Here is a 27,877-nt window from a genome sequence, read left to right as displayed (position 1 = left end):
ATTATTATGGTTCATCTAGTAGCTCGTGATCCGTGTTTCCAGTATTCGCGCAAAGCTGCGGCCACTTCGTTATATCAATCAATTTATCTACCGTTACAGCAAACAAGACGCGGATTTGTTGATCCACTGGTTGGCCAACCGGTTTGGCGGTTCGCGCTCAATGGAGCCATTCAGTGTTGCTTTTCTAACGTTTGCTTTGAGTTTGACGAATTGATTGATGCATGTTTAGTCATTGAATAGAAACTAAATGTGACGTAACGAAAGATGTGCCGAGTATTTAGCGCACGCACCTAAATTATTTTTTACTTTTTACGATACATTTTAAATAACTGACACTTTCATTCATTTTTTTATGGAATATCAATCAAACACTAAATGTATTTCGATAAGCCCCAGGCGCCAATATACACGACCACACAGCTTTCAAACTTTGATGGGATAGTTAATTTTGCGAATCCTACCCGAAATAAGTGGACGGATGTCGTGTGTAACCAGATTTTATTGCTTTCCGGTGACATCACATTGATGATTTAACATTTAGAAATACTTACGCTCATTCATTTTATTAGTGACTATAAATAATATTTCGTTACAGGCGGGCCTGTTAAGGACAGAACATGGAGAATATTGGATCGAGCCGTCCAATCAAGTGTCAAGCGACGCTTCAGCTGGGAGACCACACGTGATATTCAAACGATCAGCAGTTGACAAAGTAGAAGCGTACCACAGAAAAAAGAGAGCAGCAAACTACAGAACTGACAATGAACAATATAAACGATACTACGAAAAGGAATACCAAAAGTTTCATCCTAGGAGGAACACAAACACTAACGTTAGAAGAAATCACGATAGTAAAGAAGCAGAGAATAGACGCTTACGAGAATACGAGAGACTGAAACGATTAGAGAACGCAAGAAAAAATCCTATAGCATTTAGAGCTGAGATGCAAAGAAGAAGAGAGAATAGAATCAACCAATCGCTATCAAAGAGTAGTTCAAATTCAATAGAAACTAGCAATAGCAATAGCAGATCAATGGAGATGACTTACGCGAGAACAGGCCGGAAGAGGATGAACAGAAGACGAGGGGATGGGCAGAAGAAGCACAGGAGACGCAGGAGGAAAGCGAAGAACTGTGCCACCAAGCAACCACCGTACACGTGGAATATCACAAGCGCTCGAGAATATGATAGAACTAGGGTAAGGAAATCTAAATCTCATGCAAAGTAAGCGATAGCTAATATACGTATACGAGATTTAATGTCCCTTCTCCAGTTATGGGCTTTTACTAAATGGCACTGTACTTGGTGTCGCCCAAAATCTTGAATCATGATCATAAAAAATGGTTGGTTACTCACAATCTATTGCATAAGTTTTTATGGACTTATTTGTAACAGTAAATTTCTTTTCAGAACAATTATATTCCTAACCAACGAGCGTCCGGTAACTCGCCGCGACGACCTCGGTCGGTGAGCAAGCCTCAGCATGTGGAAGTATTGCTGGTCGCCGACAAGTCTATGACAGAGTTCCATCAGAATAACGAATCGTTGGAGACCTACTTGCTTACCATCATGAACATGGTAAGTGTGATTGAATGCCTACTCATAATTGAAAATTTCAATATTTTCAATGTGTTCATACAACGTGTAAATCAGCTTATTACCTTCAATGTTCAATAGACCTTACAAGACTAAGTGCCGGTTGCATTAAACAGTCTGTCACCGTTAAAGCGTTCGTCAATTTTATTGTATGGGAAGTTCCATGCTGCGTGACGATAATGTTTCTGTCAAATGTGGTTGATGCAACTGGCCCTATTAAGTGCAGATTAAATCATCTGGATCTCTCTTTACACGTTAGACCACTATGTAGAACGCCTCCTTCTGGTTGATCTGGGAGATCAAGGACCCGTTTTATATACTTTCACATTGTTATCAATAGGAGCGAGTATTTAAGAAGAGATTAGGAAAGAGTATTCAAAATACAATTAAAAGACAATCAAACTTTTTTTACCAGGTTTCGGATCTTTACAAGGACCGCTCGATCGGCAACCTGATCCAAGTGGTGGTGGTAAAGATCGTCACCCTGCAGAGCTCCCGAGACCTGCACGTCTCAACCAACGCTGACACGACACTGTCTCTCTTCTGCCATTGGCAGCAGCAGCTGAACCCTGTCAACGACTCGCACCCTCAGCACCATGACGTTGCTATCTTGGTCACCAGGCAGGATATCTGCAGTCTTCATAATCAGCCTTGCAAGTAAGTGATTTTATAATGAGCTTCAAACTTTGCACGGATTAATAGAAACCTTATAGCAGCGGAGAACATTTGGCTGACACAGTCTGAATGTAGTGGTTTATCACGTCAGCCGCGTTAGCTGGAGACCCGGGTTCGATTCCCGGCTTCGCCACATACTATTCAATATACTTCTTCTTCTTATATTCGCCACCAGTGGGCTTGATCGCTTTTTGTTTAATATATGGTATCTATTTCAATTCATGTCAAACATCTTATTTTAAGAATAACATTTAAACCGTTACAAGTTGCACATATGTCTTTGGAAAATTATTTTACTGTAGCAGATATTTTTAGAGCGTTTATTTCGTTAATATTGAGGATGACTTGAATATAAGGCGACATTAATACATGTGTGTGTGTTTTCTTGTGAGTGTGTGTGATAATTATTATGAATCTACTAACATAGTTTGTAAGTTAAAATTGTTACTAATATATTCTATGGATCAGTGGTCTGCAATAAATGTTTTTTATTTTATTTATTTTTTTAATACTAAGTAGTACGAGTAGCTTTATAGGAAGTGTACGAGTAGTTTCAGCTTTCATTAACGTGTTTCTTCTATACGAGAATATAATTTTGTTTAATAAATTAGACGTGAATAAAACTTTTACTTTCGATTATCAATAACATCATCATTGTAATAACGGTTAAACTCTGCGAAAACATTACCATTAGAACAGTTAATATTTTTCTTACCAAACATTATCCTAAAGTATCGGAAGCGAGGAAAACTCAACGATTTTATAAATTTTGTTTCAAGTTTTTTTTTTCAACAAGCTCGCAACGGTGCAAGGTCAATGGCAGAAGGCGTCTGGTATTGAAGTAAATAGAGGTGCATGAGTAACCGATTCGTAAATAGAACACTTTCGTGTAAACCCTGGTAGGGTTGCTAAGTGGCCGTTTAGCACCGGTTTTCTTAATGTATTTCTAGAGACTCTGTACGCTCGATGTAATAATGCGCTGCGAAATGAGTATTTTTGAATATTTTTATATTTTTCTTTCGATAAAAAGTGTTTTTGTTTAACCTTGCACACATCGCATATTTACAGCTTAGAGTGTTGTGTGTATGCTTTTGCCATTTTATGAACCAATATCTTGTGGGGCATAGCTAACAGTAACAGCTACTTACGGAGTGTCAAAATATCGGGACTATCGGGAACACATTACTTGACATTACCTTTGAACTATTGACTTTGAAAAAAAAAAGGAAATCTGTGTGCCAATTTATCATACTCTCGTCCATTTGTGTAAAAATATCTATTGGTCTTGCTTTAACTCAATACGGTTTTTTTGTTTTAAAATGGTAATTAAATGGCGAACGTTATTAGTAGAATTCGCGTTCGGTTTCGATACCGCTTCTAGTCGATTTGGCTATTTTGGGATCGTTCTGCGCCTATACCGCGCCTTTATTGCGTAACGTAGATACTTGCAGTGACTCAGTCTAAGATGAATTAAAATAAAACCTAAATGATTACGACGAATAAGGAGCTAAGTTTTATTTAGCTATTGACATCTAAGGAAGACATATTCCAAACTTAGTAGCCAAGAAAAACATACAGTTTATTAGAATAACTCTATTAAAATGCTGGTTATAAATCTTGAAAAACTAATTGCAAAGCGTTGGAACAGCGATACCAGAGGCCGTGAGTTGAAGTTTCCCACAAGGCAGTCATTTTACCCACTTTAAAACTATTTTGAATAAATTTTTGCCCGCGGCTTCGCTCGCGTTAGAAAGAGACAAAAGCAGCCTATGTCACTTTTCATCCCTTCAACTATATCCAGTTCAAAAATCACGTCAATTTGTCGCTCCGTTTTGCCGTGAAAGACGGACAAACAAACAGACACACATACTTTCCCATTTATAATATTAGTGTGGATACTGTGGATATAGGTAGTCTACGTTATCTTTAGGTTATAAAAAGTCACAAATTACTTTATAGTTAAAAACTATTTAAAACCTAAAGTCAAGGAAAAAAGTATGGCGAAAATAAATATTGAATGGAGACACCGTTGCAATGTTGTACGTGGATGCGTTATCAGACACGGCGGAGCCGCATATTAATGTCTGTCTGACTGAACAGCGTGTGTGGGTTGCTAAGTGGAGTGCTGGCAAAAAACTAAGACGAAATTGCCATCATATTTAGACTTCATTATCTCTTTGGGTGTTTAATGTTAATATTAATGAAATCTTAAATTCAACTTTGGCACGAAATTCAAATTTTCTTTAGGAAGATATAGTTGTTCCAAATGTGCCACCTTTTTTAAAAGATTTCCTTGACCATTTTTATTTACCACAGTGACGGCTTTTCGTTCTTCGAAATCTGTTTTCAGTCCTAATTTTTAACAATAATCAACAAATTAGAAAAAGTAGAGGTCAGTCTTTTTTCCCTCTTAAGTTTACTTATAGTATTTTAGAGTGAAGTGCTGATACGGGTAAAATACTCTTTAAAGTTTTTAATCAAAATCGGATCAACAATTCAGCACCTCATTAAATATCGAAAAGGGATTTCGCCATCGCTGCCTTGTAACGTAAACGAATAGCAGTGTAGACTATGGAGCCAATACCATGAGCGTTGCACGTTTTTCGATAGCGTACCTAAACGCATGTCGCCACATGCCACGGAAAATGATATGAAGGTTCAAAACACGACGAATGACTTCGAGAAGTAGGCGGTAGTGCCTCGTCTTATCGGGGGATTCTAAGTATGTATGGGTAAAGTGAACAGCTCCACCAAACGGATACTGACAGGACCAAAAATTATATTTACTTTTTAATATTGATACATAAGTAGTATTTACTATTTACGCCATGCAGTTGCGTAAGTATTCTAAAATTTCAATAACTCTTGGTAGAGGCTTTTCGCGTTGCATTTAGATGTTTATTACGAACGTTTATTTAGTTTAGAGGCCTGCGATTCCGGGTAAGTCGAAATTCAAGAATAGCTGGACTCATAGCCAAGACGACCATCGTTGCAAGTGTTGCACCTCTCCGATACGCTACTAGCTCTATCGTACTAGAGAGAGAGACAGATAACTACAACATGCTACGGTGTGTGAACGATGGTATACTTGGCTACAGGTCTTGTGCAGTTTAGTACCAGGTCATAGGATTGTCGTAAAACGGGGTGTGTAAAGTGTAATATTAGTAGCGACAGCGGTAAATAAGGACTTGGTCAGCAGTTCTCGAAAAGTTTGTACAAAAATTAAGGAAAAAGTTAAATTTGTTTTTATTAATTCCTATTTTGTTACCAAGACTTTGTTGATGAATTGAGATTTTATTAAGTTTTATTTCGTCATTAAGGTTCCCTAGTATCTATATTTTCTTAATTATAACAATTAACCTGTATATATCTTACGACAGTCGACTTATATTACTAAATGTTGGTAACAAAATAGGATCAATTAAAATTTGCTGACGTGGCTATGTACAAAGTTGCCGGGAATTGCTCTGGTTTACCAATGTTTATGAATTAGAAACTACTAAATGCATAAGCGTATTATTATTTTAATACCTACTTAAATTTCAAGATATACGGTAATTGTTACTATGTTTATTGTTTTATAATTTGCAGTGATACGACAGTGGCAATATTAATATTTCATGTAAGCAATTTACTTTCTAATGTGTGTCTAATTTAATTTTTTGCCCCAATGCAGATCTTTTACAACGATTAAACCTTGCATTTAAATATGTAAATCCTATGCATCATTCTCATCATCTCTGTTGCTGGCGAGTCGAGTGGGCGGCGGCCCACAATTGTTTTAATTTAATACAAGTTGTAAAAATTTGTATTACCCACAAAGGAATATTTAGCACCGACATGTTAAAAAGTAAATTTATTTACTTAAAAGTGATGTGTAAATGGGCGTTACGACATCCGAATTAAGACAGTGCTTTATGCTTTTTTGCTTTCGAAACTGTTATTTAATCGGTGCCCGACAAATTGTTGTTTACGCAATTATCGAATTTTCGCCAATTCTCTGCTCGCTAACGGCTCAGGAGAAGACGCTGTAAAAAACATAAAAAACTGTATGTTCATACGAAACTTGTTGACTCTTTAGTCTTTTTTGACCAACAATCTGAAATTACTTTTAGCAACGAAGCATTCCGTACAAAAATCGGCCTTACTACTTACAGGAAAATAATGAAATATGAATGACTGTTTTTTGGTATTAACTTCAAAGACCCGACAATGATGGGTGTGCCCGCTTTCATTAATACTTAACAAGAAGAGCTGACCAACATGCACTTAAATGCATTAAGCTAAAAATAAATTTAAACGCAATTTGAATTTTACTGCATTAAAATTGAGTTTAAAATGATGTTGGTACTTTTCATTCTTACGGTTTATGTTTTTGTGTATAAAGTAAACTAAAACATACCAATTTAAATTAACATAACCAGTACAAGATTACACAAGAAACAAGGACATTATTTGCCCGGTGATTAGCTGCTATAGAAATCTTAAATTAAATATTGGAGGTTTTGCATAAATTTTGCTTATTAAATTGCTGTTGATAGGCAATATTTAATGGATGGCCTACTTAGGTAAATTGTAGTTGGCGCGTTATAATTTCAGAATTATTATCTTGATTTGATATTTTATTTTGCTATTGATTTATTTTAACGCACCAGATTAACAAAACTTTGATTATCTATTTGTCCCTCTCCGTCAATATGACATTATTATAATATAATAATATACATATTATGTATTGACACAATGGACAAAATTTGTGCGTGTGCACGGAAGAACGTCCTACTTTATCGATTGCTATAAAGCCGCTATGTCAGTTTATTAATATATAAGATACTAGTAACTCTCACCTTAATGGTAATTGACAACGTGAGACGTTCTACTAAACACACTCACATTTAACAAAGGTCTAATACTTATGGCCATGTCTTTAGTAAACTTGAATGAAGCCTATAATCAATACGAGTAATTAGTGTGGGAAAGTGTATCTAAAGTTTGTATAGTGACATAAATCATTATTTTTATTCGTCACTCAACTTTGTTATTCTTTATATTAATGATACCATTGATACCTACTGCCTCCACTAATCTGACTGTAAAACTCAAATAATTTCTACCCGCAGTACGAAACAAACTTATTTCTGCATCGCCTTGCATCACAGTTGCCGAGATATTTATTGAATTTAACTAAATCTTTCTCTCACCCGCAGTATAGAGTAAGATATTTATTTGAACAGAACAGTTGGGCCGGTAACCCAGTAACTTTCCTGTGATGCTGAGCAGAAGTTAGATTATGTAATTCACTATGTGTTTATATTGCAAGAGTGCTGTAATAGTGGTATTATGGGAACTACTATTTTATTATAGTTAGGTGTTTACGTTACTATCTAGCTGTTTATATCTTTATCCCTAAAAGTCTCGTACCTTACTTAGGCCACTCGGCAGGCCTCGTGGCCTAAACGCGGTACTCAACTTTTATAGCCTTCATAAAGTTACCATTATATAATATACTATTATAGATCTTAAATTACAAAGAACCTGTAAATTCATTATGAAATGACACACGTAGGAAAGTGATCTGCAATCAATATAAGGGTTACACTCGTAATAAATATTAACTGGATGTTGATTACAATATTTTAACACTCCGATCACGTACCGATTGAAAAAAGCCGCGCTTAATAAGAAAATTTAGCATTCGGTAAACGGTACATGCAACCCTAAAAAGTAATGACCTATGTTATTTGAACGGTAGTGTAGTTATGGCATTTTTCCGATACAAAAACTGAATGTTGTCTGAAACAGCATTCGACTCTGTTTTTGGACAGTTCTTGAAAATTACCTATGTCTTGATTTTAGCTATTGTGTTATTATCTCTGTAATATTTAAACAATGCTCTAAATTAAGATGTCACTGCGATATGATACTAATTTATCAGTGTAAAAAGGCACATGCTGAGATGAGACCATTTCGTGGCACTTTTCTCTGTTAGTCTTTTGTGTGGATGTATGATTACTTGTTTGTGTGTCGTTAATTTTTGTGTATATTATATTGTTATCGTTGTTAAGTGCTTACGAAACAAAACTACGTAGTTTTTCTTACTAACATATCCGATTCATAGCGTATCTATCTAGATAGTATCATTTAACATTCCAGTCGGTCAATCAAATAAATTATTAACTCTAGTCCATTACCTTATTTTCTGATGCTAAATACAAATGGCTCAATGCAGATTGCATACAAGACCATAAAAGGACGATAAACAAGACTATGTCAAAATTTGTAAGTAAAAATCTCGAATGCTGCCGCAAAAGTCGGCAATCAAAGACAATGAATGTAACGGTGTAGTCTGCAGGCGGTAGCCCTACTCTTCAACTCGAACCAAGATGGTCTTAAGTCAATACGAAATCTTAGCTCGTTGATGTCTTTTCTCTTGGCAAAACTACCAAACTGTCTTTACACGCTGTTGTGTCCTTATTGTTTTAATAAAAAGGTTTCCATTCCCTTGATCGAATTCATCATTATGCATCGATCCGCATAAAAAAGCAATCATCAATATGTAATTTATGTATCCATATTGATGATTACAGTTAAACTTTTGTAAGATGTTGAGATAAGAGGATACGGTTGCATTCACAGATTTTGAGAACTGTGGAAATGAGTGTAGCGGGATAATTTTAAAAATATAGGTAGGTACATGTAAGCGTCAAAGAAATTATGGCAGCCAGAAGATTTTATTAAGACGTTTCTATTGTAACTTTTTTTTGTTCTCACAAAGAAATGAGTAGTGACGTCACAGGCCTCTAATTATAACATTAACTAATGGTATGTCAAATCAAATCATGACATATCAAATTATGTACGTACCAGTTAAAAAAGTGAGACAAAAAATGGCACGTGATTTTGAAAATTCAATTAGTTTAGTAATGTAAGACTTCCACAAAAAAATATCAATACTTCTTTAATTATTTAAGATTTGAAATTAGCTTGCCTATAGTCAACCTCGACGATATAAAGTCTAAGGAGGGGCGGTCATATTTTAGAATGTGTATTTTTTTCCATAGTAATAACTAATAATGCAATTTAAACTAATAATAGTAATAATGGAGTCCTTTATTTATTTCCGTAGTATAAAACTATTATATACATAACATATCTACTTATTTTTATATAGCATTAATAGTATACTGTCAGCATGAAAGATATTATAACAGCTAAGGTGTCCAAATAATGCCTGGGAAATTTTGGAAAATCTGGTGGATCTTGCTCAGCATCATGGACACTATCGGCCTACCAATTTTTATCAATATCGAAAACGTGATCCAAAATAAAAACTTTTATGGAATTACTCATGTATAAGAGTCAATATTGAACTATCAAAAATCGTTTCTTACGGTGTCTACTATACGATTGTCGTGTATATTGCCTCGTCGCCGCCATGCCGTCTCGCGGCTTATCCTTATGCAACGCCGTGTCGTTTCGATACAGCCATCCGTTACTGATAAACGATAAACACATCTTTGTCGTATCAATATCGCTTTTGTACTTTATTTTTAGTGGTGCGTAATACGATTGATAATCTGAGACGTAATCAGAGATATGACATGAGGGATTGACTTCGATTAATTGGGACGTCAATAAATAGGACTGGGTGAAAATCCTTCCCAAGAAGTATTTATTACTTTTCCCCTCACTAGCTCGAAAACACGTGTTTTGTCCTTTAATACCAGCGGGTAAAAACGCATTTTATCCACTAGTGGGTAAAGTAACTTGACCTTGAATAAAGTCAAATTAACTGCTTTAAAATTGATAAAAGTAGGTGAATCTAGTAATAAAGATGATTTACCACCTATGGAACTACTGGAAGCAGTGATAAACGCATTTTTTGCGTTGTAGTTTCCTCGCTATAGTGAGGGGAAAAGTTTTGTGTTGCACTCGGGTGCAAATGTATTTTACTTCTCGTGTGTTAAAAAACTCGCAAGTTCAGGATTCTATTCTCGAACCACTCGCTTCGCTCGTGGTTCAACTATAGAATCCTTTCACTTGCTCGTTTTTCAATTCCACACTCGGCGTTAAAACACAACTTTGCCCCCTTGTATAACAAATAACTATTACAGGTTGCTTCTAAAGCTATCTAGTAACGTTATTCACACATTTCTGTGTAAGTTGTATGGGAAGTCAAATTGAAATCAAACATTTTTCTTTGCGAATTACTTGAACTATAGAAGTTCAAGCAAATATTGTCCCTAAAGAGGCGGCAAATTTGAAAAAATAGGGGCGATGGTTTAATTTCGCACCTTTTTTAACCGCCTTCCAAATCTCAAGGGAAGGGGTTCTCAATTCGTCTGTATTTTTTTTTTAATGTATGTTCCTCGATATCTTCGTCGTTACTGACCCGATTTTAAATTTTTTTTTTGATTGAATGTATATGCATACAGATTGGTTCCATTTTTCTCAGAACCCAGTTCTGGTGGTGGGATCCTGGAGAAATCGAGGGAACTCCTCAAATCTGAAAGGCATACATATGGTGATTTTTGTGTTTTTAAAGGAACAGCATGCATTTACGTACGGAACAGTGACATTTGGTGCAGTGGAACTCCTGATGATGGTCAGAATGGAACTCCTCAAATCTGAACGGCACACTTATAGTCACTTTGGTATTTTTATAAGAACAGCATGCACTTACGTCCAGAACAGTGACATTTGGCGCAGTGGAACTGCTGATGATGGTCAGAACGGAACTCCTCAAATCTGAACGGCACACTTATAGTGACTTTGGTATTTTTATAAGAACAGCATGCACTTACGTCCAGAACAGTGACATTTGGTGCAGTGGAACTGCTGATGAAGAGTGAGCCGCCCCTGGTTAGAGTTCCGTTCTGATAATCATTCTCATCTGTAAGTACTTCAGAATCATCCAAATTTCAAAATTGGTTCAGAAATGACGGAGATATCGAATAACAAACATTAAAAAATATACTTACAGACGAATTGATAACATAATCCAACATTTGAAAGTATTTATCACCAGAACCCCAAAGGAAGGCGGTTTTTTTTCTTAAAAATTATTTAGTAACAAGACTTGCTTGAACGTCTATAGTTCCAACGTCAATAGTATAAGTACATAGATGTACAATACAATGTGAAATTATGATAATACAAACATCCTTGCTACTAATTTCTAGACAGACATATGTTACCATTATTATCGCCTTGATGTTTTAAAGAGTGCTAATACATAATGTAACTCAAATGTTTGCACGTGTATACGTTATCAAGGTCATATTACCATGCAAAATTTGGTAGGTTAGCATAGGTAGTTACGCATTTATATCTTCTTGTCTTGTCTTGAAAATGTTTCTTAGCCCTAATTAAAAAACTCGATCCGATCATAATTAAGTGTGCCTTTCCGCCTGGAATGCGCTATGTTTTTTTTATTATTATAAATGGGCTTACCCTTGGCCATTGACTAGCCAAAGGAAATGCAAACGATGGAGTGAGCTCGCATGGAAGATGCCTGTTCACCCTTGATTTGAGATACGATAAGATATCATTAGATACTATAACGGTCAATAGAATGATCTTAAATACAATAAGTCAAATCTTGATCTTTATTTTTATTAGTACTTACACTTAAGTATATTTTATATTCCACATCGGAAAACCTCTAAGCTTTCAAGTTTCATCATTTATATTCACGCAATTTTCCATATCAAAACGGCAACATTCTAAATAAGCTTAATACATTCATGGGCCTACCGCACTTGCTTTCTCAAATCCAGTATTTATGTTTTGCATACAATTTGTAATCGATCGAAACTTATAAATATTTATAGGGCGTTTTTAACGGTTTATGTATGGTAGCTTTCTCCCTTTTGATGTCGCCGCTTCCAAGCTTGAAGTTTAAAGGACTGGTCCCACCGAACGCGATGAGTTGTCAGCGATGGAAAGTATGGAAACGAACAAAAAAAGATAAAAGATAAGATAAGATAAATCGTTTATTTGCAAGAATACTTATTTCTAGAATACACAGATGTTATTATGTAGGATGGTGTACAGTATTCAGTCGCACAAAACGACATGCAAAATATTTTACATAAAAATACTATCTTATACCTATACTAAATATAGTTATAATTTAAAATTTAATTCCATTTCAACAACATAATTCATAATAATAGATTCATACCGTAATACATGCTTAACATTTTAATTATTCTAATTCTATCAACTATCATATTCTAAATATTCTTTCACGCTGTAAAAACAGTGTTCTAGAAGAAAACTGGTGACTCTCTTCTAATATGCGGGATGATAGCGCAAGCGAGTTATAGTTTGTCGCCGAGCGATGAACTGTCGTTCGCTCTCTTATTTAACCCCCGACGCATAAACGACGGGGTGGTATAAGTTTGACGTAGGATCTGTCCGTCTGTGTGTCTGCCTGTGACATCGTAGCTCCCGAACGGGTGAATCGATTTAAATTTAGTTTTTTTTTGTTTTAAAGCTGAATTAGTCGGGAGTGTTCTTATCCATGTTTGACGAAAACCGGTCCACTATGTCGGTTTTTTTTTTATTTAAATTTTGTGGTTAGGTTATATTTACATGGGACGATCTTTTGTTCGATTCTATCGCCGATAGCATATTATCGCTTACGCGCTTTTGGTGGAACAAGTGCCTTACAATAAGCTTTTTACGCTTGAATATACCACCCACAAGCTTACTTAGCATTCGACTAAGTCTGGGTTTTAAGTCAGTGAGGTCGTTTTAAGCAGGGTATTGATTGATTTGTAGGTATCAAGAGATTGCAAATTTCTGAAAGTCAACTGACATTCAGATTTATTCGAGTATACAGGGTGAAATTATAAGCACCACCCATTTTGCGATACGGCAATGATCCTATCAAACCAATAGGCAAATTATGAATAGCTACATAGAATCATGCCTGTATCCCATAAAGGGGTAGGCAGAGCACATAAATCTACTCAAGTTTCAGTGCCACTGTTGGCAAATAAGGGGTTGAAAGAAAACGAAAATTGTGACATTGTAATGACAAGTTGCCAGCCTCTCAAATATTTCCGTACCTGAGAGGCATAACACTGTAAGTGCCATTGTAGTAATTTTACAGGGGAGCCGATTTTGTGTCAAAATCGGTCTTGCTAGGTTTTTCGAGCAACAGAAAACGATAGAAACGAAGTTTTAGAATTAAATATTAGACCATCCTGTACCTTAATAACGCCTTAAGTTTTCGCGTTTGATACACATTTTTTATGATTTTTAAAGACAAGATTTTTTTGTCAGGATCGTAGTAAATGGAAATCCGTGATCTGCCTACCCCTATGGGACACAGGCGTGATTGTATGTATGTATGTATGTATTTTTTGAAGACACAACACGGGTCTAACGCGATAGAATAACATTTTTACCTCCTACCTTTTATCTTGCTCCTTACTTTGGGGTTGTGTCAGGTGAATTTATTTGGTACAAATTTGACAAGTACCTATTTGTGTTGTTTATTGCTAGCTTTTTTTTTAATTTAGAGTTTTGTACATAAGTACCTATTCCTAGTCCATAGTCAATGCGTCATTTTCTATTAAAAATCTTCAATTTATTTCATCTCTATGTGCCAGTCAAGCGTAATTCTTTGTTTTATTTTTCAGTATAAGAATGAGCGAGCAAATAATTTATTGGACATGTAATCAATTTAATTCGCGCCTAATAGCGGCTCGCTTCGATTAAGTCGCCATAATAAATCAAGGTTCACGCTTCACCGCTTTTGAAGGACCACACGTGAGCTCAAAAGATATCTTTAGGGTTAAAATATTATATTTTGCTTTGAAAATCTTCAGGAATAAAGATTTATAAGTAGCGTCTAAGATAAACTATGTTCCATTATCTGATGGCTCAAGTTTCCTAGTTTTTCTCTTTTCCTGAGCTTCTACCATGTTTTTTTTTATATTTTAGAATATCGTCACTACTTTTAAAAAAACTTGTATCTTTGTCTGTCAATGAAAAGAAAATTGTAGTAAGTATGTATGGAATGCATATAGACTTACTGCGTTTTAACTTTGAGGAACAGCGTGAAATACAAGATTTTTTAAAAGTAGTGACGATATGTTATTTGATAGCATAAACGTCCCAGAAAAATATTCATTGTAAGCAGAAAGGAATAAAATCCTCCTAAAATGGTTACCTCCTAACTAGTAGTTCTAGAATCAAACATTATAATACGCTTTTTTTAATTTAGGAGGCAAATGATATAAAACATCAAAAACTCAAAAATAGAGGCAAAAGATATGAATATTAAGTATTTTTTACCCAATTGTATGTTTTTTAACTAAAGAGCTATGTATGACCTTCCGGTGCTTTTTCCGATTTTCCCCACAAATCACGCGACATGTGTCCCGCCCAGTCATCAAACTTAGCGGCAGTTTGAGTTTCGAATCATTACAAATATGGAAAAACAAATGCTAAACAATCTCCCCGCCTCCTTGATAATTATTCATAGTTATTTGTTATACAAGGGGGCAAAGTTGTATTTTAACGCCGAGTGTGGAATTGAAAAACGAGCAAGTGAAAGGATTCTATAGTTGAACCACGAGCGAAGCGAGTGGTTTGAGAATAGAATCCTGAACTTGCGAGTTTTTTCAATTCAATTCAATTCAATTCAAAATATCTTTATTCATGTAGGCCTAGTTACAAGCTCTTATGAATAGTTCATTACATATATATTATGATCTTAATCTAACCTAATTATCAGAGCAATTTATTGTTGTAAATTATTGTTGATAATAATATTGAGTCTATAATATACAATTTCATATAAAAATAATCTTTAAACAAAAAATATATAATTAGGTATATGTATATATAAAAATACATGTCTAGAATATTTCTAGGAAAAATCCAATGTCCAAAAAAATACAATATTAATTTCATCAACAATAATAATAATAATAAACGTAAAAATAAGAAACCATTTCGAATAACAATTAATCCCACGTTGTTTTATCATTCATGTAGTCTTGTGTTGTATAATAAGCTTTGGAAATGAGTACACGCTTTACATGATTCTTAAATTTATTAATTGACAAGTCAGTAATATGATTCGGAAGTTTATTATAAAATCGAACACAATTACCCATGAATGATTTTTTAATTTTACAGAGCCGTGTGAAGGGCACCGCGAGTTTATGTTTATTTCTAGTATTTATATTATGTACATCACAGTTTTTCTTAAAATTACAAATGTTTTTATGTACATACATAATATTCTCATAAATATATTGACAATGCACTGTCATTATATTAATGTCCTTAAATTTATCTCTATTTAACACACGAGAAGTAAAATACATTTGCACCCGAGTGTAACACAAAACTTTTCCCCTCACTATAGCGAGGAAACTACAACGCAAAAAATGCGTTTATCACTGCTATACCAGTAGTTTCACAGGTGATAAATCATCTATATTACTAGATTCACCTACTTTTATCAATTTTAAAGCAGTTAATCTGACTCTATTCGAGGTCAAATTACTTTACCCACTAGTGGATAAAATGCGTTTTTACCCGCTGGTATTAAAGGACAAAACACGTGTTTCTGAGCTAGTGAGGGGAAAAAGAATTTCCCTTACTTTTGTATTGTTGGCGCCGGGCGGGCATAGTTTAAAATAAACTGGCCGTTCCGCCGTGAACTTACCATTTTATGATGATGCGAGTGCGTTCAACTTATTGCCTTTAGATTTATTGTTTTGGCATGCTATCAATTTTTTAATTCGCAAGTGCTCTATACTTTTACCGGGAATATACAGGGTGTTTTCGAGTGGTGAGGTTTAATAAGAAAATAATTTAAGTTGCAGGCGTGTAATTTAAGTTGTAATATAAAATATCAATCAGAAAAGAAAAAACCGGCCAAGAGCGTGTCGGGCCACGCTCAGTGTAGGGTTCCGTAGTTTTCCGTATTTTTCTCAAAAACTACTGAACCTATCAAGTTCAAAACAATTTTCCTAGAAAGTCTTTATAAAGTTCTACTTTAGTGATTTTTTTCATATTTTTGAAACAAATGGTTCAAAAGTTAGAGGGGGGGGGACGCACTTTTTTTTCCTTTAGCAGCGATTATTTCCGAAAATATTAATATTATCAAAAAACGATCTTAGTAAACCCTTATTCATTTTTAAATACCTATCCAACAATATATCACACGTTGGGGTTGTAATGAAAAAAAATATCAGCCCCCACTTTACGTGTAGGGGGGGTACCCTAATAAAACATTTTTTTCCATTTTTTATTTTTGCACTTTGTTGGCGTGATTGATATACATATTGGTACCAAATTTCAGCTTTCTAGTGCTAACGGTTACTGAGATTATCCGCGGACGGACGGACGGACGGACAGACAGACATGGCGAAACTATAAGGGTTCCTAGTTGACTACGGAACCCTAAAAAGATACTGAAATATTTTCAACAGTTGAATAGAAATCAGGCGGATCCCTTTATTTGACATAATGATTTAAAGTCATAATTGCCAGATTATCTTTAGTCATAATTCTGAAACGATTAAGTTTTCAGGGTTTTAATTAAGGTCAAAGGTCTATAGATATGTCAATCCCCAAAAAGTCACGCGTTTCTGTGAAAAAGAAAATTGTGACTAACAACGAAGATGTGGACAAACGATACATTATGACTAAAGACTTATGGAAACCAGTAGAGCCATCACCAGGATATTTCATTCTGATACGACCACAAAGATCGCTCCCGTTGGTTTATGAGAACCGTGCGTGATCCGTGAATGTGAATGAAAGTCGAGCTTCAAATGTACATAAATTACAGAATAATCGTAAATGTTATCAAAACCACTTAAATCTGATTTGTTAAATTTGAATCGATCCCCACGTTCTCACAAACTATTGAATATTCACTTCAATTCAATATAACACCGATTCAAACTTCAATTTTCTACTGAACCGCATTCAAAACATATATAAATCACGCGTATACGAGTTAATCCGATATAATTCATATTAAACATGACATACACGGTCTTTTTGCCAGCGACGCTCGTAATGCCACCCGTTGATGTCTTTTCTAAGAAATGATCATTCCTTTTGCTCACCGAGATGAAGTATCAAAACCAGCGTAAATCAAAAGCTAAACTGTAGATTATAAACCGTAGAATATCAAGACAGGGGGTTGCCATGGTAACTCTATGACAACAATTAACGCAACCTTGTGTTAGGATTGTCTGGAATCTCGTTGAGTTGGCTATGAAGAAGCTGGTATCAAATAGTATTTTATACAATCGTGATATAATACAAAGCTTTTCAGTCGAGTACCATGTTTAGGCCACGAAGCTTGCTGAGTGGCCTAATAGTAAGGTACGAGAGTTTTCACTCTCGTACCTTACTAAGCTTAATTATATCACTATTGTATACAATACTTTTTCTACGAGTCATCATCTTCATCATCAATGGACGGAAATATCATCATTCATGCAAGTCAAAATTAATGTTAATAGAGTCGTTCACCGTTGTATCAACATCGAATTACCTAGCAACCAATTGTTTGTAATAACCGTCTCTGATTGGCCGATAACGCGACAGATAAAAAAAAATGTGTTTCAGATGCAGGAAAATTGCCAGGTATCGCAAATTAGTATAGAAATTGTATGAAGTTCTATTTTTGAAATTATTACAGTTAACTAAAGTCAACTATAATGAGCTTATTATAATTGAGTCGGAACTGCCATAGAGTATCCAACACTGAAAAGTTAGCACTTATAGTTTAGTCTGTGGTGTCCTAATTGACAGATTACAGTCGACGAGTAGAAAAAATATTTTTATGTTACCAAAAAAATTAGAGTCCTAATGCGTTAGTATAATCCAATAATTGAATTCTCAAGTCTTTCACCATCACTCTGCTACTCAATCGGAATATATCACCTGTGATTGATGTCGCATTTGCGACATGTAATCGCTATACGTTTACGTACAAATATGTGCACACTTGAAGGAAAAGTGAAAGTAGAAGACGGTAAAACGCTCATTTTTTCACCTGACATATTTTTTAAGATTGTTGCCGTAATTTTACCATAAAATTAGTAACTTTCATGGAAATAAATAGAAAGAATGCTTTCGCATTTACCGACCCGTTTTGTAATTTTAATCACATTTTAGATTTCACCCTGTATGTGTATAATAGTACATGGTAACCTGAATTTTGACGCTAAAAAGGTTCTTTATTAATTATAATTTTTTATGCGTAATTACTTAAACACCAAAATGTACGTGTCAAGTACAAATATTTAATAAGCCCTAATGAAAAACATGAAGGTATTGGAGGTACGCGGAAACATTATAAAAATATATGACGTTGTCTGGGTAAGGTTACCTTATTGTCTATGGCGCTTACGTCCTATGGCGTCGTATTTGTATACGAACATCACTCATAACGTCGTAAGCGCCATCGACATAAGTTCCCTTTACCCAGATAACGTATTTCCATATAGGTTATTTACATTTGTACGTGGCTAGCCGTGAGATTTATGGCGTATTCATACGAGGAATTGTTTATTTTGATTTACTATGAGTTTTATTTGCGTATTTATAAATTCGCGCGATGGAGCCCTTTTAACTGCGCGACGCTACGATACCCCTCATTTCTCCATACAAACGCTCTCGCCTGTTTCCTCTCTGGTTTTTGAAGCTAGATCAATGGTTTTTTCAACACAGACTTTTATTATCAATATCTGTGTCGGACCGTTTTGCTTTTTTTGATATTTTTGTTTTAAAAGGAATTAGAGCCTCTCAAAGTTGGCCAAAACGGCTTAATTGAATTTGCCAGAAAGAAAGGCGTGGTATTCAAAACTGAGATCAATTATCCAAAAAAACGAAACGGTCCGACACAGATAATTTCCTTGTCTTTCTGATTTCCAAATTTCGTAACGATTGGTTAAGTTTTGGAGGAGGAAACAGTCGAGAGCGGAACCTCGATTTTTGCAGTTTTTACGCGGGATTTCGCGCCTGAGCTGCAGTTGTCCCTATCGCACCAAATTTAGGGGCGGGGCTAAGTTTTTATATACGGACACTGAAATAAAGTGATGGGAAATACTCGACATCTAATGTCGATAATCTAGTGATGTGAAAAGTTATCGATATACTACGTCGAAATATCGACATACCGTGTTTGACGAACTTTTTAGTTAGAAATACGTACTATAATATGTTCATATTTAAAATTGGTGGTCCAAAAAGACCAGTCTGCTCCGAGACCACGGGGACAATGCCGTCCTTGAAACGTCGGAGGTTAGTGTTTAAAACATAGTAAATACGCGATTAAGTCCCGTTTGCAATTTTAAATATATGTAAAAATCGTGAAAGTTTGAATCTGTATTATATATTCTGTGGAAATACTAAGTCCATATTTTTATAAGTATAGGTATGTAACAATTGCATACAGGTATAGGTTTATTTTATACATGCATAACTTTTCTCGTCATTGGTTTACTAGTAACAATTATAAAGTTATGCTGTATTTTACGATAGATTCCACGAATATTAGGCAACTATTTGGTATTCGGGCTTTTCAGCCATTTTGCCGAAAATTTGGTATTCGGTCATCATTGTTTATTTATTACTATTCTGCCGAACACCAATTAGGTAAGTAGTTATATTAGTCATATTATATGTACTTATTTACACACAATAAAAACAGACATAATATTAATAATTTAAGTCATGTTTTAAAATATTTAAAAAAACGATGGGCCTTATTTAGTAATACATAGTTTGTTCAGGTTGGTACCAGTACCTGCCCTTAATAAGGCCCAGTGCTTATATTTCTTCTAAGTTTTATCAATCATGCCGTTTTGTATATTTTCTTCGCAGACATAGAATCAAAAAATGCCCTAAATAGTTACTTCTCTAAATAAGGCCCATCGCTCGCTTTTTAAGTTTTATAACTTTGTGTAAACATTGTGTTCATGAATTCAATCATCAATTTGTGTGATAAGTATTTACACTACGGTCTGTCGTCTAAAACACATTTATTCAGGACTATGCATTTAGGATATGGTACTCTAAATTATAGGGGTTCAAGTCTTAACAAGCAGTGCGTCAAGGTCAATGTGGTCAAGATAGGCTGACTTTATTTCATATTAAGTTTAAAGGGACAAAATTAGGTACCTAATTAAAGTAGTGTGGGGTAGCCTGCTGTCCTACGGGGCAATAAATATTATAATGTATTCTGTTTATGTGTATTGTGTATCATAATACAGTACAGTACAGTACTAGGCTTTGCGGGGTCGCCTTCCACTCTGAGGCCACCACTCAAATAGTGGCGCTGTTGATAGCTCATCTTTGAAGATTATATCCGATCCATCTCTATTTCCACAGCGCTACTTCTTGGGTATCGAAGGTTGTGAACATGTGGACACATGGGTGGCATGGGCCTTATTTCATACCTGCATCAAATAAGACCCATAGTTTTTCTGTTTAATAATACTTACTTTTTTACTTAATGCACGAAATTTTTGAACCATTTACACTTATCAAGTTATAAAACGTACATAACATTTCGAAACTTAATAGCCGGGCCTTGTTTGCATTGACATTACATATGCCCTTAGTAGGTAGATGAAATGAGTATTACCAACATTTTAATTCTGCGGTAACAAAAATGCTTTGCCGAAAAGTATAAATAAGATCTAAATAATAAAAGTATATAAAGTATCTATACGTTTAAATAGCCTAGGTTTAAATTTAGCTGGCAAATTAGTTAAGCATTTTTATGGTTGGTATGCATGTTGGTAACCACGAAAAAATGCACATTTTATTACATTATGATTATGGTAAGTAATTAAATAATTAAATAAATATTGGGGACACCTTACACAGATCAACTTAGCCCCAAACTAAGCAAAGCTTGTACTATGGGTGCTAGGCGACGATATAGCGTAGGACACCAATGCGAGCGCAGACTTCTAGCCGAAAGGTGTGGTTTTTCGGCGATTCCGGGGCAACTTGCCGAATCCTACACCGGGGCAAACGACGCAATGGAGCCACGCTGTTACGTCATCGCCCAAATAAATTGTTTAGTTTTAAACTTTATTTTTTTTTATTGTTTTTTTTTTTTTCTTTTTTGTTATCTAAGTTTCGTGACGCATTGGTTTTACTGTAATGTCATGTAAACATGTTTTTACTAATAAATAAATAAATAATACATACTTAAATAGATAACATACATACATACAATCACGCCTGTATCCCATAAAGGGGTAGGCAGAACACATGAAACTACTAAAGCTTCAGTGCCACTCTTGGCAAATAAGGGGTTGAAAGAAAATATACATAGAAAAAATCCATGACTCAGGAACAAATATCTGTGCTCATCACAGAAATAAATACCCTTACCGGGATTCGACAAACGACGAACGACGACGGGAACCGAAGACAACATTAAAATTAGGTAGTTAATTAAAGTACTTTGAAGTAACCTGCTGTCCTACGGGATAAATATTAGAATATATATAGGTATCCATATATTTTTATTCTTTTCCTTCCGGCGACCGTACTTTGTCACCCATGTTTCACAACTAAAGAGTAAGACGAAATTGACGAGTGAAGATGCTCATGACTGAAACAATTACTTTTCATATTATTAATGTTTACCATTACACACAGAGCACAATTTCATCGGTAAATATTGTCAATTTTACTTTATTTCGACGTGCGTTTATCATAGCGCTCTTGAATAAGTAATACGATTTTGTAAAGAAAATATCTCCTAGATACATACTATCAATTGTGTCGCTTAGTTTCAAACCTGGGTACTTAAATCCATTCTGCTTTAAGATTGAATATATAAAAAATATATATTAACCTTGTAGCAGAATGGATTTATCCAGGTTTGAAGTTAAGCGACACAATTACGCTTAATTCGGTATGTAAGAAATACCTTATTTTTTGTTAAGTTACTGATGGGCCTTATTTCATACATGCAGCAATTTGGGAAAAGTGCACCTACTTAATGCACAATTGCACATGGACCCAATTTTTTGGCCCATTTACACTTATCTAATTATAAAATGTACATAACATTTCGAGACTTAACCGGGCCTTATTTGTATGTAGATTACAGATGCCCTTAGTTGGTAGATGAAATGAGTGTTATATACGTTTTAATTCTATGGTAACAGAAATGCTGATATGTAAGTATAAATAAGTTTTAAATAATAAAAATATCAAAAGTATCTATACGTTTAAGTACCGATACCTAGGTTTAAATTTAGCTGGCAAATTAGTTAAGCATTTTTATGGTTGGGTTTGTTCTGAGCTAAGCCTTGTATTTCTACTGCTAGATAGGTAATATGTATACATACAACCCTAGACAATTAGAAATATAAGTGCATATGTATAAAGGCTTTCCATCTGAAAAAGGTCCTTGTGTGAGAAATCTAGCAGACTTCAAATATAATAGGACTCACCTGATGTGGTTCTGAATGCCAGCTTCCAGGGGGGCCCCCAAATCCTTCGATATTTTAGACATATGTCCACAGGCTGTGTGGCACGTAGAAATCTCCTTGTGATTCGTGGCTGCAGCGTATTTTATAATAATTATAGGCTCAAGCTTCCGAGGAGCGAGCTAGCGGCGGTTAGGTTCAGTTTAGAAGAAGTGTGTATGGTAACACTGAGCTTCAGTGTTGCTCGCTTTGATAAAAGCGTTCTGTTTTAGGTTTGTCCCGTTTTGAAATCTGCTATTCGACTAAGTTTTAATCGATTTAAAATTAAGACATAAAAAAAAATGTAATACTTGTGCGTACTCATAAAAAATACGGAACATATACCGCCGACCATAAAATAATGCGTTATTTTATCTAAAAACTAGAAAAAACTATGCTAACTTAGGGCTAAAACATGTAATGCTCTACCTAAGTAATGCCTATTCAACAGGCAAAGGGCAGACCTTAACGACAGGTCGCTTAGTAAGAGTATTACCGATGCGTACAGTTACGACTCTGGTAATACCGTCGGCGCCGGGATGCAATTGATGCACGCGCGCGAGACGCCATTGCAATGGTGGTAGTGTGTTATCTATCAACACGACTACAGAACCCTCTCGGAGGGATGTGTTAGTATTGTCGTGGAACCATTTACCTCTTGGTTGTAGCTGGTGTAAATATTCTACGCTCCAGCGTTTCCAGAAATGTTGAACGGCTTGTTGAATAACCTGCCATCTCGCGAGGCGGTTTGGATTGTCGTTAGACAAGTCAAATTCAGGTAAAGACGTTAATGGTTCCCCGATGAGGAAATGTCCAGGAGTAAGGGGTAATGGATCAGTGAGATCATTACTAAGTTGACACAGGGGTCTTGAGTTCAAGACGGCTTCAATTTGACAAAGTAGAGTGTTAAATTCGTCCTGTGTCAGTTTCAGTGTGCCTATGACACGATGTAAGTGTCGTTTCAGACTACCTACGGCTCGTTCGACGAGGCCGGCAAAGTGCGACGCATACGGAGGGTTAAATTGCCAGGTGATTTGCATGTTAGTCAGCTGGTTATTTATAGTAGTCTGATTGGACTCGTTTCGTATAAACGTATAGAGTTCAGATAGATACCTGTCACAACCTACGAAGTTCCGTCCGCAATCGGAACGAATAATTTTACAATGCCCGCGTCGGGATATGAACCTACGCAATGCGTTTAGAAAGGATTCGGTTGATAAATCAGGGACTAGTTCCAAATGGATTGCCTTCGTCGATTGGCAAACGAATACACAGACGTATGATTTGAGAATTTTCGCGTTACGAAGTTTACTTGATTTAAGGAAGAAGTGTCCCGCGAAATCAACTGATGTATTTAAGAAGGGACGAAGTGATCGAACCCTAGTACTAGGCAATTGAGCCATTGACGGCTGTGGCGCAACAGGTCGAGCGCGAATACATGATATACAGCGTCGCGTACGCATACGTACTGCATCGCGAGCACACAGGATCCAGTAGGTCTGTGCGAGGGCAAACTGCAAAGTTTGAGGTCCCACATGTAACTGTGTTTTATGATAGAAATCTATAAGCAGATTTGTAAAATGATGTTTCTTAGGAAGCAGAATCTGATGTTTGGCATCATATGGTACATTAGCCCGATTTATTCTACCGCCGACCCTGAGGAGTCCGGCATCGTCCAAGAAAGGCTTCAGTTTTTGAAGACGTTTGGTACATCGGTCGTCGTCTTTGAGACGAGAGATGTCTTCAGGAAAGGAATCACTTTGGACAAGTGATATTATTCGACTGAGAGCTTGTTTCGTCTCAGGAACAGTTACATGTTTAGTCGTAGGATTCTCATTTTTACGACATTTGTTTATGAATCGTAATACATAAGTAGTGACGCGTAGTAACCTTGGAAGCGATGAGAATCGCTCAATGAACTCTAAGCTATTAGGTTCATTGATTTGAGTGAGAAGAACATGCTTACGACGTTCTTCGTCGGTGTGGCATATGACGTTAGTCTTAGGCCACTCAGACTCATCTTTGCTGAGCCAAGCAGGTCCCGTAAACCATAATTGATGGTTCAACTGAGATGGGAGAACACCACGAGACGCGGGGTCTGCGGGGTTATCTGCGGACTGAACGTGGTGCCACTGTGAGGCAGGCACGTTGCTTGTTGTCTCCGCTATGCGGTTAGACACGTATGTCCGCCATTTGTCTGGAGACGAACGCAGCCAGGCAAGAGTTATAGTGGAATCGGACCAAGCGTAGATTTGGTCGAACGATATTCTACTGCTGTAAGCAGTGAGGACCTTTTTTATCAATTTTGACAAGAGGTGAGCTCCGCATAGCTCTAATCGAGGTATTGTTAGGCGTTTCAGAGGCGCAACTTTAGTTTTACCTATGAGTAGGTGTGTGCTAATAGCACCGTTTGGATCGACAACACGAATGTAGACGCAGGCAGCATATGCCTTTTCAGATGCGTCTGAAAAGCCATGAAGTGACACTTGATGTGTGCTGGGAAGCACATGACGAGGAATATGATGAGGCAGGTAGTAGGGAGGAGTGCCAGGACTCGCTAAGTCGCTGACTGGTTCCATATGTCCCAAGTCTAAATATTCTTGGATACATTTATTATAGTTCTCACGTAAGGCAGGGTCGCGAGACAGGCGTGCCTCTAGTTTAGTTAAACGTGAGAGAGCTATAGCACGAGAATCGCCCAAAGGCGGAGCGTTTTCCTTGAAAGGTAGGGAAACTGTATATTTCCCATTTTCATCTCGTGTGTGAGTTTCGACGAAAATCGACTCACAGCGCAACTCATCTTTCGTAAGATGTGGGTAATCTGGTATGGATTCCAATTCCCAGAATCGTTGCAGTTTCGTGTCAAGTTGACAAGTGCTCAAATTGACACTAAGGCATTTCATACTGTCATATGAAATTCTACCACCTATCACATAACCAAAAACAGTGTTGATGGCTACGGGTGTGCCCGGAGGACCTATAATATTATCTCGTAGCAGTATGCTATCCAGATGATCATTCCCCAGTATCAGTTCAACAGGTCGCGTTGAGCGCAGTTCTGGGTCCGCTAAATTAAGATTTTGTAAGTGTTCGAACCTCTGTATATTCCCAATTGATTGAGGAATATTAGCAGTGTAGCGTGTAAGGCTCGGTAGAATAAAAGCTTCGATTTGAAGTTTAGGTTCGGGTTTGTTGTGGGGTGTAACCTCGCACAACACGTAACCACGAGGATGAACATCGCCAGCAATGCTGGTGAGCGTAGTGCCAGTCACAGAGTACCGTGGCAGGCCAAGACGCTGGACGCACGACTCAGAAATGAGCGTGGTCTGCGCTCCTTGATCCACAAGGGCGCGAACGGACCGCGGCGTGTAAGGCCCCTGGTTCAGGGGTCGTAAATTTACAAGCGCAGTCGTGAGTAAGACTGTACAGTTCTTACCAGAAGGTTGCCCCGTAGCTCCATGTAATGGAGTGGGCGTGGAGGTTTCCGCTACTGAGCGTAACTCAGGGGAAGAAGGTGACTCCGTAGTCAGTAAGACGTTTGGAGTAGGCACGTCTTCATGTAATGAAGAGTGGTGCTTTTGAGCGCAAACGCGGCAAGCATGGCGCGACTTGCAGTCATTAGGCTCATGGCCAGAAAATAAACAATTGGTACAAAGTTTATTTTGTTCTACGAAATGTTTTCGTTCATTTAAAGTGAGCAAATTAAACTTCTCACATTTATATATAGGATGCGAATTATCCTTACAATATACGCATTTAAATTTATTTAAATAACCCGTTGCACTAGTAGCATGTACGCTCATAGTACGTGAATTACGCGCAAACGACGAATTAGTATTTCGCGGCGCATTATATTGCACGTCAGAGTGCGATCGAGCAAGCGACATTGCTTGTTTTCCCGCCATCGCATGGCGCGATGACGACACCGCCGCCGGGCGGGCCGAGCCGGCCGCTCCGCCAGCGGCCGCGAGCGAGGGCGCCGCGCGCAACGCGGGCCCCGCGGAGGTACTCAACGTACGCGCGGACGCGGTCATCACTTCGGATGCCGCTAATTCCTTATCGAGAAAATCGAGTAATTCAGACACGTTGGGAATGTCATTTGAAGTTTTTAATGATAATTCAAAACGTCTACGAATATTAGGTGTAATTTTGCGTAGCAAAATATTTAAAAGTACAAAACTCCAGTCGTCAACTGGCAGCCCTAAAGATTTCAAGGCCATTATGTTTTCATGATAGCAATTCATTAAGTTACGTAAACTTAATTGTACATTTTTCTCATTTACCGATTCACAGTCGAAAATATTATCGAAATGTTTTGTTGAAATAATTCGCTTATTTTCATAACGCGAAATTAAGACCTGTAAGGCATTCTCATAATTCACGTCCGTAACAGGAATAGACTTGATAAGATTATACGGTTCATCTTTTAAAAACAATAACAAATACCTAAAACGTTCGACATTTGATAAAGTTGTATTCTCATGAACAAGTGATTTAAATAAATCATAAAACGCATTCCATTCAGTCAAAACACCTGTGAATGTTTGCAGTGATAAGCGCGGTAAACGAATATGTGATTGCTGAGATTGCTGAGTGCAGCAACTCGCATGTGACACCCCACTAAATCCGCCGCAGACGGACGTAAGGCTTTGTTTACGCTCTTCTTTAAACGTATCTAAGGCAACTTGAACCTTAAAGTACAAGGAATCAAATTGATTTCTCACAGCTAAATTATCATCGCGGTTGAATGACTCATTCTTTGCCGATAACTTTTCAATTTTCGTTTGAACTTGGAAAAATGATTTTTTAATTGCCGCTAATTCCTTAACTCGAACTCGAAATTCGGCCACATTATCTGAACAGTCTACAATTTTTTGAATATTATTAATTGCTAAATCGCGTTCGAAAGTTAATTGTTCAATCTCCATTGCGGTCATGGTAATATTATTGTACTGTGAGAAATAATAAAATTGTCATGAAATAAAATATGACTAAACTTGTAAATATGTTGTTTATGTTAAGTATTAAGATCTCTAAAATGGCTAGGTACTAGCACAATGTTAGTTAGTTAGTTAGTAAAATGTGTAATAATATAATTTGTCGCAAATTGAAAG

General features: G+C 36.5%; 1 protein-coding gene across 1 annotated transcript in view; it reads left to right on the top strand.

Moving 5' to 3' along the window:
* The window catches only part of LOC125233742 (A disintegrin and metalloproteinase with thrombospondin motifs 7), a 215,703-nt gene that overhangs the window by 155,643 nt on the left and 32,183 nt on the right, over nucleotides 1-27,877 (top strand). The window contains exons 5-7 of the mRNA XM_048139815.1: nucleotides 596-1,198; nucleotides 1,411-1,578; nucleotides 2,012-2,253. Of these exons, the coding sequence (XP_047995772.1) occupies nucleotides 596-1,198; nucleotides 1,411-1,578; nucleotides 2,012-2,253 (1,013 nt within the window). The remainder of the gene's footprint in view (nucleotides 1-595; nucleotides 1,199-1,410; nucleotides 1,579-2,011; nucleotides 2,254-27,877) is intronic.

This window comes from Leguminivora glycinivorella, chromosome 15, assembly GCF_023078275.1.
Source record: "Leguminivora glycinivorella isolate SPB_JAAS2020 chromosome 15, LegGlyc_1.1, whole genome shotgun sequence".
Classification (NCBI taxonomy): Eukaryota; Metazoa; Arthropoda; class Insecta; order Lepidoptera; family Tortricidae; genus Leguminivora; species Leguminivora glycinivorella.
Note: the sequence above shows the minus strand (reverse complement) of the source record. Positions and strands in the feature narration are given on the sequence as shown.